This window comes from Crocodylus siamensis, chromosome 8 (genome assembly GCF_052110815.1).
Source record: "Crocodylus siamensis isolate JL-2025a chromosome 8, ASM5211081v1, whole genome shotgun sequence".
Classification (NCBI taxonomy): domain Eukaryota; kingdom Metazoa; phylum Chordata; order Crocodylia; family Crocodylidae; genus Crocodylus; species Crocodylus siamensis.
In genome coordinates this window covers 62,610,244-62,628,512 of record NC_143402.1, presented here as the reverse complement: position 1 = coordinate 62,628,512, position 18,269 = coordinate 62,610,244, and the positions used below count along the sequence as shown (strand labels likewise).

The following is an 18,269-nucleotide window of genomic DNA, read 5'->3' as shown; positions in this document are numbered from 1 at the left end:
AAAGTCCTTTATTCACTACAGACTCTGATTCCAGAGAACACAGACATAGATGCACATGATCAAACAGCTATCAGACAACTGACTGTGACACTCCTCTGCTCGACTGCTGTGCCTGTCTAGTCAGCCAATCAGCATACAAGATGCCAGACCATGCTATTCAACCAACAGCCAATCCACTGCATCCCCCTGTGCCTTTCACAACAAGATTCTTGGTGTGGTTGTGAGTGCTTTTGAGCACCATTTTCGGATTTGTTGAAGAGCACTTTATCAAATCACAAGAGCATTATCATGCTTGTGAGCACCAGGCTGAGAATGTCTGCTCAAACCTGTTATGTGGGGCCCTCTCCTAGGAGGCACTGATATGACTCTTCTTGGGCTGAGGAGGGCCTGTTGCTCAGGCCTCCCACTTGACAGACAGATTAGCCCAGTCCAAGAATTTGGGTGCAGGGACAGCTAGTTTGTGAATCCCAAATGGTCTCAAGTCAGGTTCAGGTACCTAAATAATCAGCTCAGCAAAGATATTAGAGTATGCACAGTTGTTGAACTTTAGGAACCCAGAGTCTGTTTTCTGCCTGACTATGTTGGTACCTACTTTCACGTTGATGTCCAAGCAATTTAGCGAGGGTTTTGTGGATCAAACACTTGAACTTGGGGGCAATTCAGGTGCCTCATTCCCTTTATGGATCTGGCTGTCAAGGATTTACAAAATGTACGGTCAACCATCAGAAAAGCACGTTTGTAGTTATATTTTATACAACAAACTGAGGAGGGATGTTCAGTGCAGTCAAATCCAGTAATGGTCTTTCTGAGGAGATGTAAATCTGAGGTCCTGATGACTCATAGTTAATGGTATCCAAAGGCTTCCGCCCAAAATTGGAGATAGTTTCAAATGTAATCGTCAACATCTAGACCTCATCCACTCCTATTCTTAATGCAATCTAAATTAAATGTGTTATTTTTTACTTCCTGCCCTAAAATTGTATATTAGCCAATTCCCACGTTCCATTCGATTGTGCATCCATATCAATTAAGTTACTCCAGTTAACAAGCAATCTGTAATCTTTTGGGATGAAAAGCATTATATATTCATGTAAGCTATTTGTCAAAGCTTTAACAGAGTTTTCACTCACTTCTGAAAAAAATATTTCTCTGCTGAAATGGAAATGTCTAGATGTGGTTTCTTGACAAATATATTGCAGATAGTAGAAAAGGTCAGGATTCCTGCCATGCAGAAGAAACTGTATTTGCAATGAACAGTTTCATTGGTTACATATTCACAACAGTGTAGCTGTAAAGTTAATAAAAACCTTTTGGAAAAAGAACCTGTAAATAAATACAATTTTTCAAATAACTACTTCTAACATACTTTCTGACAAATTCAGTGAAAAAATGTCAGAAAGCAGCTGGCTTTTTTTTTTTTTTGGTAAAAAAAAATGTATACGTAAAAGCAAACACTGTCAAAGAAAAAGTTAAACAGCAATCAGCAAAGTACCAAACCAAAAATAGAATCATATAACAGGCACTCAAAATAACTAAGAATTTATAGGAATTTTCTTGATTACAAACATGCTTCCTGTTCTCAAAAATCCATTTTGAGCAAGGGAAGCAATTTGCTGAAAGATGGGAGAATGAAAAGGTCTTTATTTCACATGAAAAGCCAGCAGGGATTTCTAAACAAGCCCAGATGTGTTTCTGCCAGTGGGGGGCCCATGATCTCTATCACCTTTCAGTCCGACAGGCACTCTGCCTGCTTGTGTTCATATCAGCTATATCCTTTCTGCAGAAGGCTGGCTTGCTCCAGTCGAGCTCCACATCACTTACAGATGCTGCCGCATACGCAAAGCCAGTTGTAGCAGCCATCACCCTCCCCCCACCCCATAGCCATTATTCACACTAAGATAATTGTTTTGTTTTGTTTCATTTCATTTCAGTATTTAGTGGAAGAAAAGGAAAACTCTAAGTAAACAGAGTTAAACTCTTAAGTAAATAGGAAACTTCAGAACATTATTCAAAGCTGTAGCTGTTTCAGTATTTGTTTCTTAAATCAGTCTGGACAAATTCAAAATGACAAGCATGTACTGGCTGCATCTACACATAACCCGCCAGGACTTCACTGAACTCCAGAGTGATAACCCACTGAGGAATTTGCCTTACAGCTTAAATTTTTCCACTTTTTTTTTTAACTAAACACAGCAATTCAACATTAGTATTCTCTTTTTCTTAATGATAGTGACAAGTTAACACAAAGCAGCACACTGTCTGATGAGGGCCAGCTATCAAAGTCCACTCATAAAGCCTCCCTTAGTCATACAGCAACATGATATCCTCTTGTAAATGCCCTTGTGTCTGGTTGTTCAAAAATCAGTTAATAGTCTTTCCATCTCTTCCATCTCTATCCAGCCTGTCAGTAATCTAGCTCTTCCCTCATCCTTCACATACATTACACAAAATATAACATATAGAAGCAACAATAGAAATATGTCTCATTAAGATTCATCTTAGTTATAAGGCATCTTTATTGTACTGTTAATGTATCACATGAACATTCATAATTCATATTCGACCTACTTAGACCACAGTTAAAATTTTCTTTGCTGCTGTCCAGGTGCCAAGCATATGGTTCCTTGAGGTAGTAAAGCAAAGGGTAGGCTTGGTTCCCAAGAACTGGATACAATCTGGCACTACAAAGTCACCAGTTTCATTGTGCTGGCCCCAGGAAAGCATCCCTGCTTTCAGTTTTTCAAAAAGACCTATATACCCAAGATGCAAGTATTATTCCCATTTTCTGACCACACAACATTAATGTTAATTGGTGATTTATTAACACTTTTTGCATAACCATGGAAAAAGATTTCCTCTTTTCTTAAAACCCAATTTTGGAGAGAGCACATAATCAGGCTACTAAGGTTTATACAGAAGCATGCTATTATTTCCTTCACATTGCCCAGATTCACATGCATAATAGTATACACTGGATAGCCTTGCACATTGTATTACCATGGACATACCAATACCAAGCCAACTTCCAATCACATAAGAGCATTCAAGTGTTGTTCCTGCAGCTGGATGTTCTGCAGCCACTCTTGATCACTGCATTATGATCTGATCCCACCATTCACTACCCATTTCCCTGGACCAGAAGCACTGCTTAACAGTATGTAGCTGTCAAGCACCCACAGTGCCTGGCAATTTACATTCTCTCTCTCCCTCTCTGTGCTCACTAATCCTATGTCCACTGCTGCAAAACTTGGTACTGCAGTAGCTGTTGAAATTGCATGAATACAGAATACAGGCAGTCCTTGGACTTACAACACAACTGGTTCCTGAAAACCACATCTGAAGTCAAAATGTTGCAACTCACAACCAAATTTCATGTAAGAAACAATGTTATAAATGGGGGATTGCTTCCTGAACCAAGGTCCGATATGCAATTTCCACTAAAAATATGCCAGAATTTTGTACTCGATCAATTATGGATGAGTAATATAGCTACACTAATGTATTTATATTGTAAATAGCAATCATATTGATTTAGAAGGACTTCTTCGAGGTGACTTTGCTGGACTTTTCAAAAGGTTCTTGGTTGGACTTTTTGAAGGGTTCTTGGCTGGAGTCTTATGAGTCTTGGCTGCAGGTTTTTCTGGAGTCTTGTCTGCTTGCTTAAAGAAAGTGTCCAAGGAAGTTTGGACAGATATTCTCCAGTGAGATGAGTGACACAGCAAACTCGTTCACTGGCATGGCATGGCATTGCATCAGATCAAGCGTTGTAAGGTTGAAACTGACGTCATAAAGTTGAAACAGGGTGTCAATTTATAAACGTTGTAAGTGCAAAACATTGCAACTCAAAATGTTGTAAGTCGAGGACTGCCTGTAATCAGATACCCTGTCTCCAAGAAATGTGAAAACACACCATCCAGGAATATAGTAGATGGATTAAAAACTAGTGCAGAAATAGCAAACTAGGGGGTGTAACTGGAGCAACTATGGGAATTATTTAAAAAAATTATGCAAAGTGAGATTATGAGGTGGATCAAAGGAGTTGGGGTAACTTCATCCTAAATTGCCACAATTTCTTAAGAGGTGCACAGATATCCCACTTGACATTGTAAAATGGTCCCATAAAAGACAGTAACACATGAAGTCCACAAAGGTATCTACAATATAGCACATATTTTGGTGATACAACCTGTCACTTTGAAGATGGGCTGAACTGGCAAAGGCATCCGAGTGAGCATAGGCTCTCATGAAATTTCAGTGTTGACAACTGTCCGACCCCTGACACTGCTTTGCAGAGACACTTTACCTTCTTCTACACTTCCTTGGCATACAAGCAGAGCCATAGGAGGTGGTCAATAGTCTCTGTGGTGTCTTGGGAGATTACCCATGGACAGGTTGATCTCCCCAGCTGCCCCTCTCTATGTCTACAGGCCCTCACTGGGAGGACTGGTGGGCTATCAGCCAATTCAGGTCTCTGTGGTCTTTACGCAGGTCCTTGTAAAAGACCTACGTAAGAACCACAGAGATTTGAACTGGCTAATAGCTTACCATGCACCCCCAGTGAGGGTGCGGAGACACAGAAAGGAGCAAACAACTCAACACAGTTTCCCCAAGGAAATCTGCCAGGAATAACTAAGAGGACAGTGAAACAACTGGACCTGGAGACAGTGACTACGATAGCAGTGGTGCCAGCAGAAGCAACAGCTACAGTGACAGCAACAATGACAACAGCAGTGAATGAACTGAGAATGTAAAAACCAAAATCAGGGTTAGGACTAAGAGACAGTGTGACTAAGTTAGGGAAAGGACTGAGGATGGGTGCGTGGGAGCGCAGGTCCACGGTTGCACTTACCGTAATGGGTGCATGGGCTTTAGATGTGGTTTGTGTGTGAACAAATAGTTTTGCTAAATGATATGTGTATGCGTATTCCTGCCCCACCCCCCACAAAAAACCAAAAAAAACCCCCAAAATAAAAAGGATTATTCTGAGTTCTGCTTCACTAATATGATTTGGAACTGATTTGACCTGGAACATGAAATATATTAATTAAAAAAAAAAGATGCTGCTAGGTCTCTTGTAGGTGAAGATCAAGCTTAAAACATATAAATAATTGCCAAAGTGTGCTTAAAAGTGAGTTTATGGAGTATCTGTGCTAAAATTTGAGGCAGTTTAAAAAAAAAAGGTAAGATGCATCAATTCTGGATAAACTAAGCGCATGAGTACTACACGTAAATTGTTACAGCCATGTTTAATTTCAAGGTTATTGTTTTAACTTTGGCTTTTAATTTCCTTGTGCTGAAGGAGAACAGGGTCTGACATTAGAGAGGAAAGGGGCTGCAAGAGGAAAAAGGTGGGGGGAAACAGAGGGGCTGCCTGACCCCCCACCCCTGATTTATTATTTTCCTTGCTGTAGCAGTGGAAGGGGGACAAATTCAAGGCAAACCTCCAATAATTGGATTTTATACCTGGAAAATTATAACATTTTTCCCATAAAGTATAATTATTGGGGGGTCATCTTACAATCAGGGTTATACTCTATTAGAGTAAATACAGTAAGTCATAGTAGTGATTATCAAGTTGTTCTTAAAATTTGAAAATCCACTAATAACGTTTTCATAGTAAATCAGTAGGTGTAAACATAAGATACAAAAGCAAATATATGATAGGCTATATGCACAGCAGTGCTTACATTTGAGACTGTATAAATTTATTCATTCTAAAGGCTCTATTTCAATTGTGTTTAACCTTGCCCGTCTCTTACCTTTTAAGCTTAAATTTGTTCTTAGCCTGAGAGAGAATTTTGAGCAGATGTATGCACAAAGCTGATTTGACTGCATTTGAAAGGAACAGTGGGAGAAAACTGTTAACTGTCAAAATCATACTTAAAAATACCCCTACTCTATTACCGTAGGAGATGGGAGCTGAATACATAACACATACAGCATGGTGTGGCATAAAATATGCACGTTGTTTTGAAAGGCTGAATGATGAAAAAGAGATTTTTCCAGTTATGACTGCATAGACCAAGGACAGAACCTGAACTTCAGCTGAGTCACCCACCCTTTCCTGCTTAACTAAAGCTGAAACCCTAGCTGTTGTTGCAGGCTGGTCTCCGTGGATGGATATATGATTTTGAAAAGAGCTAAAGAGTTTCCAAGGCTTTGAGATAGGAGGAGAGAGACCAGAAGCAGCTATGTGGTAAGCCATTAAGTCAACTGACTCCCTTAGCTGCTCGGATAGTAATACAACAGCTACTGCACTGTAGACTAGAAATCTAAGCAGAGTACTTTTATCATGGTCAGAAAATAAGCTTCCCTGCTTAATGCCTGAACACCAACTTTGGGGGACTGATTTCTGGGGAAAAGGTGTGTGTTCTATGTAAGAAAATATGGTATTTGTCAGGGGGTATGTTTTTCAAAGTTCCCAAGTAGCCAAGGTACACAAGTCCTATTGACGGTCAATGGAACATGTGATTATAAGTTAGGACAATTAAATGACTTCTAAAAGCTATGCACAGCCTATAGGTCACATCTCCATATTTTAGCCATCCAGTGAAATTTTTTATTTGCCTTCTTTATTGATGGGTTAAACTGAGGCACAGAGAGCATAAGATCTCAATCCTGCAAATGTGTACACGTAACATTTTCACAACAGTACGGCTAAGCATGTACCTATGCATGTGTTTGCAGGACTGGAGTCTAAGTAACTTTCTCAAGGTCAGAGCAGAGTGAGTAGAAAAACTATGAATTAAACCCAGACTCTCAATTCCAAATGCTGCACTTCTGCCAACAGACTGCATGCATCTTTTCCTCAGAATATTTTCCACCACTTCATTCCATGAACTACATGTTTGTTTTTCCATTGTTTTCATTTATAAGGTTAGCAGATTAACTCTGTTCTTCTTTTGAAAAATGTTTTTGGTGCTGAATAGTGGGGTTTTGTTGTTGCTGTTTTGTTTTTTGGGTACTTATTAGCATTGAAACAAGTTCTCATTGACAGTGTATGGCTCACTCCATACTGCTGGACTGGTAATGGAGACTAAAACTGCTTTTATGCTATCCTCTATTTTGACATATTAAGTGTATTGGTTAATTTTTTTGGAGAGGAAACTGGGGAAGCTATAGGGGATGATATACTACAAAGCCCCACAAAAAATGAACGAAATCGAAAGTCTGATCATTGCCTCTTCCTTAGCTTTACAGACACTGATTGGAAAGAGCAAAAATACTTCAAAAGTTCATTAACACCTAGGACATTGGTCCTAATAAAAGAAAAGGCTTTGCTTTTAATGGCAGTTAACACATCTAGTGTGCCAAGATCAACAAGTAAAGATGACAATAAAAACAAACAGGTGCTGTGTGCCTCACCGAAAACTAGCTTCAAGAGTAAAAACTAACCTTAAGTGTGAAAACTCCAAAACCCAGTCAAGAGGTGCAGATTAAGTTCTAAAACCTGCACTGAGCCCATTATTAAGACCCAAGTAATAAGGTTCTTGAGAGTTTGTAGTAACACAGATTTCATATTTTCCAATTTAAAATGTAAAACAAGAGTAAATCTCACAAACAGAAAAGTAAAGATCGTCAGCTGCCAATTCATACATAGGAACAATAATTCCAGTTCTCTTCTCATGTTCAGTAAATAAACTTAACCTCCTTTCCTAATGATGTCACTTTAAACTATTAGTAAGCAATGGCATTATGGCAGTAAAGTTCAAACAACAGTGTCTTTGAGGCAGCTAAGAAACAAGCACACTTAAAAAAAATTGCATACTCCACTAGGCATGACTGAAAGCCTTTCATAGGTGCTTAAAATAAGTCTGATCAGATGCTGTGTGATACAGAGTATGACAGGTATTAAAGGTACATTAACCGCAATTTTCAAAAGAATATGCTCATATTTCTTCTCCCTTAACAGTCAAGGGACAAGCCCTGCGACAAGCACACAGTAAACTCTAAATACTGGGGATGTGTGTAGATTAAGATTAGGAGCAACTAAAAATAAATTATTAAAAAAAAAAAAAAGGACCCCCCCCCCAATACTTTTAGTCTATATTTATTTATATACCACCATTCCCAACAAAGGATCAGGGCAGTTCACAATAAGAAAATTACTCAAAAAAAGGGGAGTGACAAGAGAACAAAAACAGTGTAAAAGGGAACTAGAATATCAAGATAAAAGAGACACCCTAAACAATCTCTCATCTTAGCTGTCTGGTAAATGCCCACCTAAATAGGAAAGTCTTACAGAACTTCTGAAAGATGTCCAAGTTTGGTAGTTTCAGAGTTGATGAGCAACTGTAGAGAATGACATCTCACATATTTTAGCTAGGCAGACCCAATGTACTGATGGTGCTTGTAGGAAGGTGTTCTTGGCTGACCATAGGGATCATAATGGGGCATAAGGGAGGGTGCACAGGGCCCAAAACGTTTAGGGTTCTATTGATCAAAGCCAGACCTTGAATAGCACCTGGAAAACTACTAGAAGTCAACGGAGACTCTGGAGCACTGGAGTTAAGTGTGCCTGGTGACCCATCCCCATCAGAAGGCGAACCCCATATTTCTGCACCAGCAGCAGCTTCCTGACAGTTTCCAAAGGCAGCCCTGAACAAAGCACAAGGCCATACTCTAGCCTTGAGGTTATGAAGACACAGATGATGGTAGCCAGATCACAGTCTAAAAGAAAGGGTTGCAGCCTTCTCTCCAGGTGGAGTTAGTGCAAGGCACTCCTAGCCACAGCTGCCACTTGAAGATCTAGGCGCAGCAGAGGATTCAGGAGCACCCCAAGGCTGCAAACCTGAGACAGGTGTAAGTCAAGGGCCTGCCCACCACCATCACTTCTTTGTCTCAATTCATTTTCATTTGGTTCACCTAAAGATGAGTGAATGTCACTATAAATAAGAGCTCAACAATAGGAACAGGCATCTATAATTTGTACCTGTAAGTGTAAGCCATATCACTTTGTTCTTTATGTTGGAAGCTCCCACTGAAGACCAGTCTTCCTTTCCTAAGCAAGGGTGAGCTTGCTTAAAAGCCATGCAACTCACAGAGCCAGGGGGCTTCAGAGGTGTTCCGGCTGTGTAGGGCTTCACCACACCCATAGCATCAGGTTAGGCAGCAAGAAGCTGCGTTACAGCTAGGTAGCTGGGATCTCTACCTGCATTTCAGCTGGGAGCCAGGGAAAAGCTGATGACAAGAAAAGCCAAGGCAGCCGGGTTAGACCACTAGCCTGCCTTTCTTGGACCCAAGCCTGGTTGTTTTGGCCACACCTCTGAAAAGTTGCTAACCACTGGTTTTAGGGACTGTATAAATAAGTAATAAAGATGGTCCCTGATCCAGAGCTCACATCAAAAACAGGGTTCATGTGTGGCTGGTGAGTGAAATGTGGCCCACCAGAACTGCCCCATCATTCTGTACAACACCATTTTATTAAACAAAAAAAGTTGAAAAGCCAGAAAGAAAGTCCTGTGCCTTTGCTGAGCACTGATTCAGTAATTCGTTCACGAACTTGTATGTGTGGTCCAGTTTCCAGCTTGCAAATGGGCTGAGGGCTTACATCTGATTAGAGTGGATACCAATAGTGGCAGTCTTCTATTTGAAAGTGTACTTTGCAGATGGGCTTCAGTGAGGTTTGAGTTGTGCAACCTTGATCTAAGATTATAATATATTGCAACTAGTAAATTTGCAAACACCTAAGATGGAATGGAGAGCAAGATAAGAGTGTGCTTCCATAAATTGGTAAGCTCTGTAAATCCATAGTCATTACTATGGTTAAGATTAGCCAGAATATAAAAAACATGAAAATATGAACAATTTCTCAAATGTATACCACCCTTTACATATTTTAACAATGGGGAAAATGAGGAAGTAGATAAAAGAGCTGGTAATTGTAACAATTAGTTACAAATAGTCTAACAAATAGTTGCAGCAGAAAAACAAGCACATATTAGTTGTTAGTCAATTGCCAGCACGTAAGGCAAGAATGAACTGATCAAATTCTGACAGTTCTGAGCTCTTTATTCTCTTTTCAACATTCTTCCCCAATTTGTTTTCCTCACAGAGGTATCTTTGCTGCGATACAAGAGCAGCTTGCCTCCAGCTGGGATGTCAAGTGAACAAGTTCTCTTTGGAGCCAATACCTCCTTCAAAGAAAATTGAGCAATCCCTATGGTACAGCAGTGTCTGCAATGATTTTATCCCCTCAAAGGTGCTCATTTTCAGATAAGTCATAATCACAAAAAGAAATGTAAGGAAGTTTTAACAACTAATCAGATAAATAATTTCTTTCATATAGATACTTGATTTGGCTGGTTTAGAATGATTTATTCTTTAAAATATCTAGTTCAAAGAGATGTGGGTATGGATGTGAAAAAGAAAAAACAAACTGTGGCTTCTGTGTTTTTTTTCCAAACGTAATCTTATTGTAGAACAAAACAATTCACCCAAAACCTTTTCAAATAGTGCTGACCTTACAAAGGGCATATTCATGCCAAAATGAATATTGTACCAAATCTGAAATAACCACCCAATGGGGAGAGGGAGAGTGGGGACCTTCTTCTTATGCCTTAATATTTCTGGATGATTGCTACTGACTATTTTACCCAACAGAACAAGTCAGTGAAGGGAAACTATATGGCAATGTGAAGGTGCATGATATATAAATGTAATCAAGTCCAAGACTATAAAAATGATTTAAGCAGACAAACTAATACAGCTTTTGTTCATTTAAATGTTAAATACAAGAATGTAAAAAACCTACCTACTTTACAATCACACGGTTTTACAGCTGTCTCAGGTAGAAACTGAAAAACTATCCCCTCAAGACTTACCTCAGTGAGTCATATGCAGTGTCTGCTGCTTATCAGAATCACACTGAACAGAGAATATTCTCTGATTCAGAAAACTGGTGATTCTAATAACTAGTGACCAAGAAAAAGACCAAAGTAAAAGCCCATATGGACCCCATGTTGACCCCCCCAATCACCCATGTTTAGTTGATCAGTGGCTACTGCATAGCAATCTAGCTGCACAATGAACATCCCCATAGGCAGACTTGCTTTCAAAGTGGGTGCAAAAAAAAACTTGTATGCTAGTAAGTATAAAATTCTATTAAGTGAGACTTTAACATGCAGCAGAAAATACCTATGGTACAATACTCTTGGCATTTAGCTTTAGATTCTTATGGTAATATGATGCTAATTATTACGTGAGATTCTAATAACCAACAGATGTTATATATAAGCATTTTGGCAAGAGGGGACATGAAGCTACAAGATGCAATAGATTACTTCACTTGGTTTTCATCTATAGAAACACAGATTCACAATAACTAGATTCAGGTCAGTGGCATCATCCCAAACCTCTTTTAATTAGATTACACACTGTGGCACTATTATTTAAGACTGTAATACCCAAACTGCAAATTCTGACCAACTTAGCATCAGATCTTGCTAACTCTACTCCTAAAACAGTACTATTGAACTCAAAATCAGCAAGACTCATGTTCACCGACTACTCACATGAATTAAGATGGTAACTTCTGGCAGTGTACAAGGAAGACTTGCATAGTGTCTACTCATATTCATACAATATATTCCTACACATACTGCAGTCAAGAACAAAACTTCCATTACTTTATACTATACAGGGCCAAGGCCTTCACAGACATAGTTTACAACCTGCAGCACAGGTGTCACAAGTAGCCTCTATGTATGGCACATGACAGATCGGGGAGGGAGCTGGAAGCACAGTGGTAGATAGGGCAGGGACCAGAAACCAAAGTAGCAGATCGCACAGAAAGCATAGCAGCAGACCAGGCAGAGGGAAGGGGATAAGAGTAGCATTTGGGGAGAGGGTAGGACTAATTTGTGGCATTCTTGCCAAAAAGGGTGGCTCCCACTGGCTTACAAGAAGCACCCATAACCTACTTTAAAATAATGCTGCTTAACAGGTGGACATGCAACAGACTTTCATCCTTCCACTTCTTGTAAAAGAATTCTCTTATGAAAAAGCCATTAAGAAACCAGCAATGAGACTTTGTAAAGACGGCAGTGTTCTATAACTCACTAAGAACTACTAAAGTAAAATATTTTGTGCTATGTGAAAAATGTGAGCTGTCAGATGCCCAAGGATTTTTATAGATGAATGAGGTCTGTTACTTGGAATGCTCAACTGTCATTTCAGGAATACACGTGCAATATTTGATATATACTTTCTGAAATGTCATTTTCCACAGCCTTTTATAAAGATTAAAATCCTCTTTAAAATTCTCTTTAGGTAGGAGACTAAAAGACTAGAACGCATCTTAACATAATTCATCCAAATAAAAAAAAAAAAGATCTTCAATACCCATGTACCTAAACAGAGTTTAAATTATATAGGTTTGATTACAGATAACCAATCAGATTACTACCAGAAAAGTATTTTGTAAAACCAGTGCTTAGCTGCAAGGAAATAAATGGTAGATTCCCTTGAATCAAAACAAATGAAAATATACAGCTGTTTAGAAGCGTTTAGTAATAGTACGTGGAGTTTAAACCAGGATATTAAAAAAGGGAACCCTGTAATCAATTGCCACTGAAAGTGAAATTTATGAAAACAGAACATGATAACCCAAGTTAAATCTAGTCAGACTTGTCGTATTAGCTCCCATGTTCTCTTGGAAAGATCAGAGACTGTCAAGACCTTGGTTCTACACTTGACCTGAAAAAATAAACATCATCCTAAAACAGGGCACCTCCTGTTGCTACATTAAGGCCTTGATTCAGTACATAGGAAGGCAAAATTCCTAAGAACATCTAAATGTCTACCTGGTCCAACCCTACTTACAGCACCTTACGATATGGGATTACAGAATGAAGTGGTAAGGCTGTAAGGCAGTTGCAAAGTTAGAAGATTAATACTAAGTTATAATTAGTACCAAACAGGCATATAAATATGATAAACTGTTTGACTAAAAGGCAAATCAACCCACATAAAAAAAAAGTGCTTTGTTGACAAAACTATATAGAATGTAAAATTTTTAACTTACCGAATCCAGAAAGCAGAGATAGATCCCTGAGCTCTGCACTACTGCTTGGTTTTTAGCAAAGCCAACTGTTGAAAAAGTAAAAAGATAATGTCTCAGAATTGTAGTTTATTTGTTTAGTATGTTTGTTTGTTTAGACTGTAGTCAAACCAAATGAGAGAAATGAGTGAAGATCAGTATTATGGAAAAAAAGATTCAGATTAACCTGTGTTAAACTAGAATCTTTCAAGTATTTAAGCTACCTGGCTAGTCCAGTTCTGTTCTTTCAATGAACATGAATCAACAGTGTTGGGATCCAATCACTAAATTCCTCATGCTACTAACCCCCCACCCTGTCCCCTGTTCAGATCTGAGCAATAACAGATTACTTTTCCTAGTTCAAAAATCATTTAAACACATTCTGCAGGTGCAGATACCATGTCTAACATTCTTTTTAAGCAGGACCCAGAAGACTGGCTACCTAGATCCTGGAACTGGTACCTTAGTCTTCTCAAGACCTATATGAATGTACAACTGCAAGCCTTATTCTTCTTGTGTAAACTGCATACTTTATGGTATTAGGGCTAAATGCAAGATCATCAACCAGCATGTATAAAAAATTTTATATAATTTAAAACTATTACTCTTCCTCATATATAAGGCGTGTGAAGAAAGGCTGAGGGATCTGAGACACTTCAGCCTGAAGAAAAGAAGGCTGAGAGGGGACCTGGTAGCAGCTTACTGCTACACGAGGTACATCAAGGGCTCAGTGAGCAACTGTTCACTAGGGCACCTGAGGAAAGAACCAGGAGTAATGACCACAAACTCCTGGAACAGCGACTCAGGCTCAGCATTAGGAAAAACTTCTTCACAGTCAGGGAGTCCAGACTGTGGAATAAGTTCCCTCCAGAGGTGACCCCGTTATCTTTCCTGCTTGGTACAGTGGGCTAGACCCAAAGATCTTCCAAGGTCCCTTCCAGCTCTACAATCTATGGATTTATAAGAAGTTACTGTAATGGTCTAACATCAAAACGTATGAACTTAATGAGGAGTAGCAGCAAGTTTTAGAATATAATTTGCCATTATGGCAAATTTTGCTTTTCTTTTTACCCTGGGCAAAAAACTGTTCCATCATCCACTAGGAATTAGGGCTGTGTGAAGCTTCGGTTCCCAATTCAATTCCACAGAGTTTCGGCCCAATTTAGTGGCCTAATCTCCAAACCTGAATCAAATCAGAGGCGTCTTAATCTCTCTGAATCGGAACAGAACCCTCTGAATTGATTCGGAAAGATTCAGAGATTCAGACATAGAGACAGCTTTAAATGTTTTTTCTACATACCTCTAGGTAGCAGGCAGCTCATGGGTGCTGCGATGCTGGGGCGCATGCAGTGTCCCACAGAAGCACAGGGGACTCTCCAGAGCACTGGGCGGCAGACCCAGAAGTGGACCAGAAGCACTTCCAGTCCATGTCCGGGTCCGCTGGGGAGTGCACTGGGACCCCCACACACACACCTCCCCGCTCGGCGACTGTTGCCTTCTGGGTCTGGGAGGGGCACCCCGGGTCCCCTGCAGCCGATCACTGAGCTATGGAAACATGGGGGTGGGGGCAGAGCGCTCCATGGCAAACCCAGAAGTGGACCAGAAGTACTTCTGGGTTCGCCACTTTGCACACCCATATTAGGATTCACAGTAAAAAAAATGTCCGGGTCCTCTCTAACCATTAAAATAGAATTTCTACCTATTGTCTTTCTAAGTGACTTGTGGCTGTATCAGGATTTGGTGAAGATGCTCTGTAATCTTCTGGTGCTAACAGCAAAGAGCTGAGAATTTGACTCTGTGCAATTTAGATTCCTTCCAGTATTTTTCTTATTTAAAATGAAGACCTAGATTGCAGGAAAACATTTCGTTTTATATGATGTGCTTAAGATGCAAGTTTGACTGCATATTTTACTTGGACCCTTCCTTTATGCCCATGTATACTCTCCCTATGAGGGCAATGAACTTTAAAAACATAAGAATTGCTACATTGGAAAAGGCTGTTGTACCATCTAGTCTAGTAACTCACCTCCAACAGCAGCCAGTGGCAGATACTAAAACAAAAGGCATGTGCAATAACATGCCCTGGAGAATACTTCTTACTAACCCAAACGATGATGATCTTATCCTCTGAAGAAAGAAAACTCTTATTTATATCCCAACTAGTATAACCAATCATGGTATTTTATCTAGATTCTGCAATAAAGAATCAAAAGAGTGATTACAGTCTCTGTGCTTGCTAAATTAAACTGCAGTTTGATTCATTTACCGTTCTTGTCTTAAATTAGAGTAAGCATGAACAGTCAGCTTGGAAGGGTTAGTAATGGACTTAACAATACCACAACCTACTCAGCAGTTCAACCTAGAAATAGAGTAATAATATCACCATGTTGTAGCTCATAACCACCAACCTACAACAACCTACATTAAACAGGTTGGTAAGCTTAGTCCAGTTCTTAATGGGCAGACATGAACATCATAAGAACTGTTCATATCAACAATTTTATCTGTTGACCACCACTAAGCAATTGTAAACTCTGTTAAGCATATACTGTTTGCATAATTAATATCTGTGAAAAAAGATGGTATAATACTTACCTAATTTCCCCCTCTACAATCCCATCCTTTTATTCTTTCATAATTAAACAATACTACAAGTTCTTTGGTCCAGGGACTAACTTTTACTAGCTTTCATATTTTTATAGGGCCACAATCCTAAACTGGGACCTCTAGCTGTTACTTTAATACACACCATACAACATTAACAAAAGGAGGATGATTTTGTAGATTGCCATGTCCTCCTTTCCTAAGGTACAGCTTCTTTCAAGTCCCCCAATAGCACATACAAGAACGCTACGGCAGCTCATTTTGGCTCATTCTGTAGGTAAGTAAAGAGTTCCAGTGCTGCAGAGATTATTTTAGAGAAACTGTCTCTTTCTTGTCAGGAAATCATATAATCTTGGCTCTTCCAGAATTACATGCAGTGCAGAATGGAGAAAAAGAAGAAACAGAAGTAATGCACATACAGTTGACATAATTTCAGGGAAACCAACACAACCCGACCTAAATTTAGTGAAATTATAATTCTTATATATCATAGATCTTTTGCATTTAATCTCACCAGTTCAGCTGTAGAAAAGCAGACCTAGACTTTTACAAGTCTATAAGGATCTTTATTAAGGCTTTATCTGCCATAAACATGCAAGAATTTACCTAAATCAATGCAAATCCCCGTGTAGCTTTATTTCTTTCATTTTATGTTCTTTTATTTCAGTTTAGCTTGATCTTATTGCTAATCAACTGATAGTAAAGCAAAATAAACCTATTCTAAACCCAAAAGTGACCTATAGAGCTTTTCACAGCAATTTAATTAAATTATTATAAAAGCTGCAATAAACATTAAATAAGTACAAACCTGGCAAGGCATGCAATAAACAACCCTAAGCAAAAGTTTTTAACATTAGATGTGAAATCAAGAACCTGCCACATCAAATTAATACTCTAAACAACTCTACCTCTCCTTTCATGTATTCCATTAGCCTTTGAAAAGATAGTAGGCAGGAGGTAAAAAAATAAAGCAAAATAGCAGCATGACTCTTCAATGAAGTCTGCTGTTAGTGCTCGTCATACAGGCCGCAAAAGCCACAACAAAACTAGATTATTGACAGAACATTTAAATCCTTGCCATATGCTTCTCAGAGAATTTTCAAACCTCATATGCCAAAAGGGCAGAATGTGATGGTGACTCCAGGTGTTAAGACTTTAATGCCTTGCCTGTATGAGAGTTGCACTGATTTAACTTGAGTGCAATTTTAAACCAATGCAGTTACATTGGTATGACTTACATGTACACAAAGGCAAAGTGAACAACCTGGTTCCTTTCCTCTTTTCCCACAGGAGGTATGACAGGGAATAGGGGCCCCAAACGTTTCCCTAAAAATTCTTACATGAATCCCACTTAACATTATATGTGCTATGTAGCCTCTACCTAAACCATGAAGGCTGCTCTCTAGACTGCCTAAATTGCTGAAAGTAGGTCAAAGAACAACTGTGCTTTCTGCTGGGTTCCCTGATTCTGTTATAGTTTAATACAGACAGGTCCTTTGTCATTATTCATTCAAGAGCTCAGGAAAAGAACAGATTCTTCTGTCTTTTTCTCACTGCTTCATAGGAGCACTTCGGGCCAACCAACAGTACAGCAGTAGCACTCAAAGCTGTTCATTAATGGGCTGCATTTTTTTAATACTATATAGATGTAAATAGTAATTCATAACACAAAGCTTGCTGGCAATTTCATTAGCTTTCACAAAACTAGAGTTCAATTCCTGGCATCAGTGACTTCAGTAAGAAACAGCTACAGCAAACTAGCAGGTCTGGACATGCTGAACAGCCCTCTCCTAAGAGGAGAAAAAAAGAAAAGGATTAAGCTGACCTTGAACTAGTAATCTCTGTACCAAATCAATACCTGCTCTATAAAAATCAGCTGTAATTAAGCCTGTATCCACATTTCACTGTTTTCATTATTAATGCCTGAGATCTCTATAGCTGTCAGTGTAAAATAAGTGAAGTCCAAGGAAATATTAATCAAAAAAAGAAGGCAAGGGGACTCAAAACAACTATGAGTTGAGGAACACAGTATTAAAAAACAAGGAATTTTCAGAAAAGTTTTAAGATTCAGCTTTCAAATCAAATATTTTAGGGAAAATCTTGAAATATTAAGTTATTTATTATGCCAAAATTCAAATAGATTTCTCAACTAAAGCACAAGTGGTCTGGAGTTTTGCTAAGCAGCTGCTTATGAGAACAACACTTAAAAAGGTAAAAAAGCATATCCGCTAATTTTGAGGTTTAAGAAGAGATTTAACTTCCTATGGAAGCTACATATTAAAAATGGTTTCCCACAATGAATCCTGTGTTTGACATAAGCAAAGAATCTGCTTTAATATTACTGTACTGAAGAAAATCAAATGTTTGTGCCAGGTCTCTGTGTTTTGCAAGGCCTGCTTACTTGGTGAAAGGAGCCTGTTACCATGACCACAACAGTAAAAACTTAAGCCTCAGTGAGATATTAACATTCCACACTCTTGGAAAGAAAAAGGATTTTTTAAAGCCAGTGACCCTTTCTTTGGGGGATTTTTTCTCCTCCTTTTTTCTTTACATGACAGAAGAGAATCAGAAATGAATCCTAATCCCATGTAAATAGTCCAAGACATGAAGACTGACTGCCACATAG

The 18,269-nt window shown here is 39.0% G+C and overlaps 1 protein-coding gene across 5 annotated transcripts in view; it reads right to left on the bottom strand.

Annotated features, from left to right (window-relative positions):
* QTGAL (queuosine-tRNA galactosyltransferase) overlaps positions 1–18,269 on the bottom strand; it is a 316,692-nt gene that overhangs the window by 280,885 nt on the left and 17,538 nt on the right. For all 5 annotated transcript variants that reach the window (XM_090061106.1, XM_090061107.1, XM_090061104.1 and 2 more), the window contains exon 4: positions 13,025–13,089. In XM_090061106.1, coding sequence (XP_089917232.1) covers positions 13,025–13,089 — 65 coding nt within the window. The remainder of the gene's footprint in view (positions 1–13,024; positions 13,090–18,269) is intronic.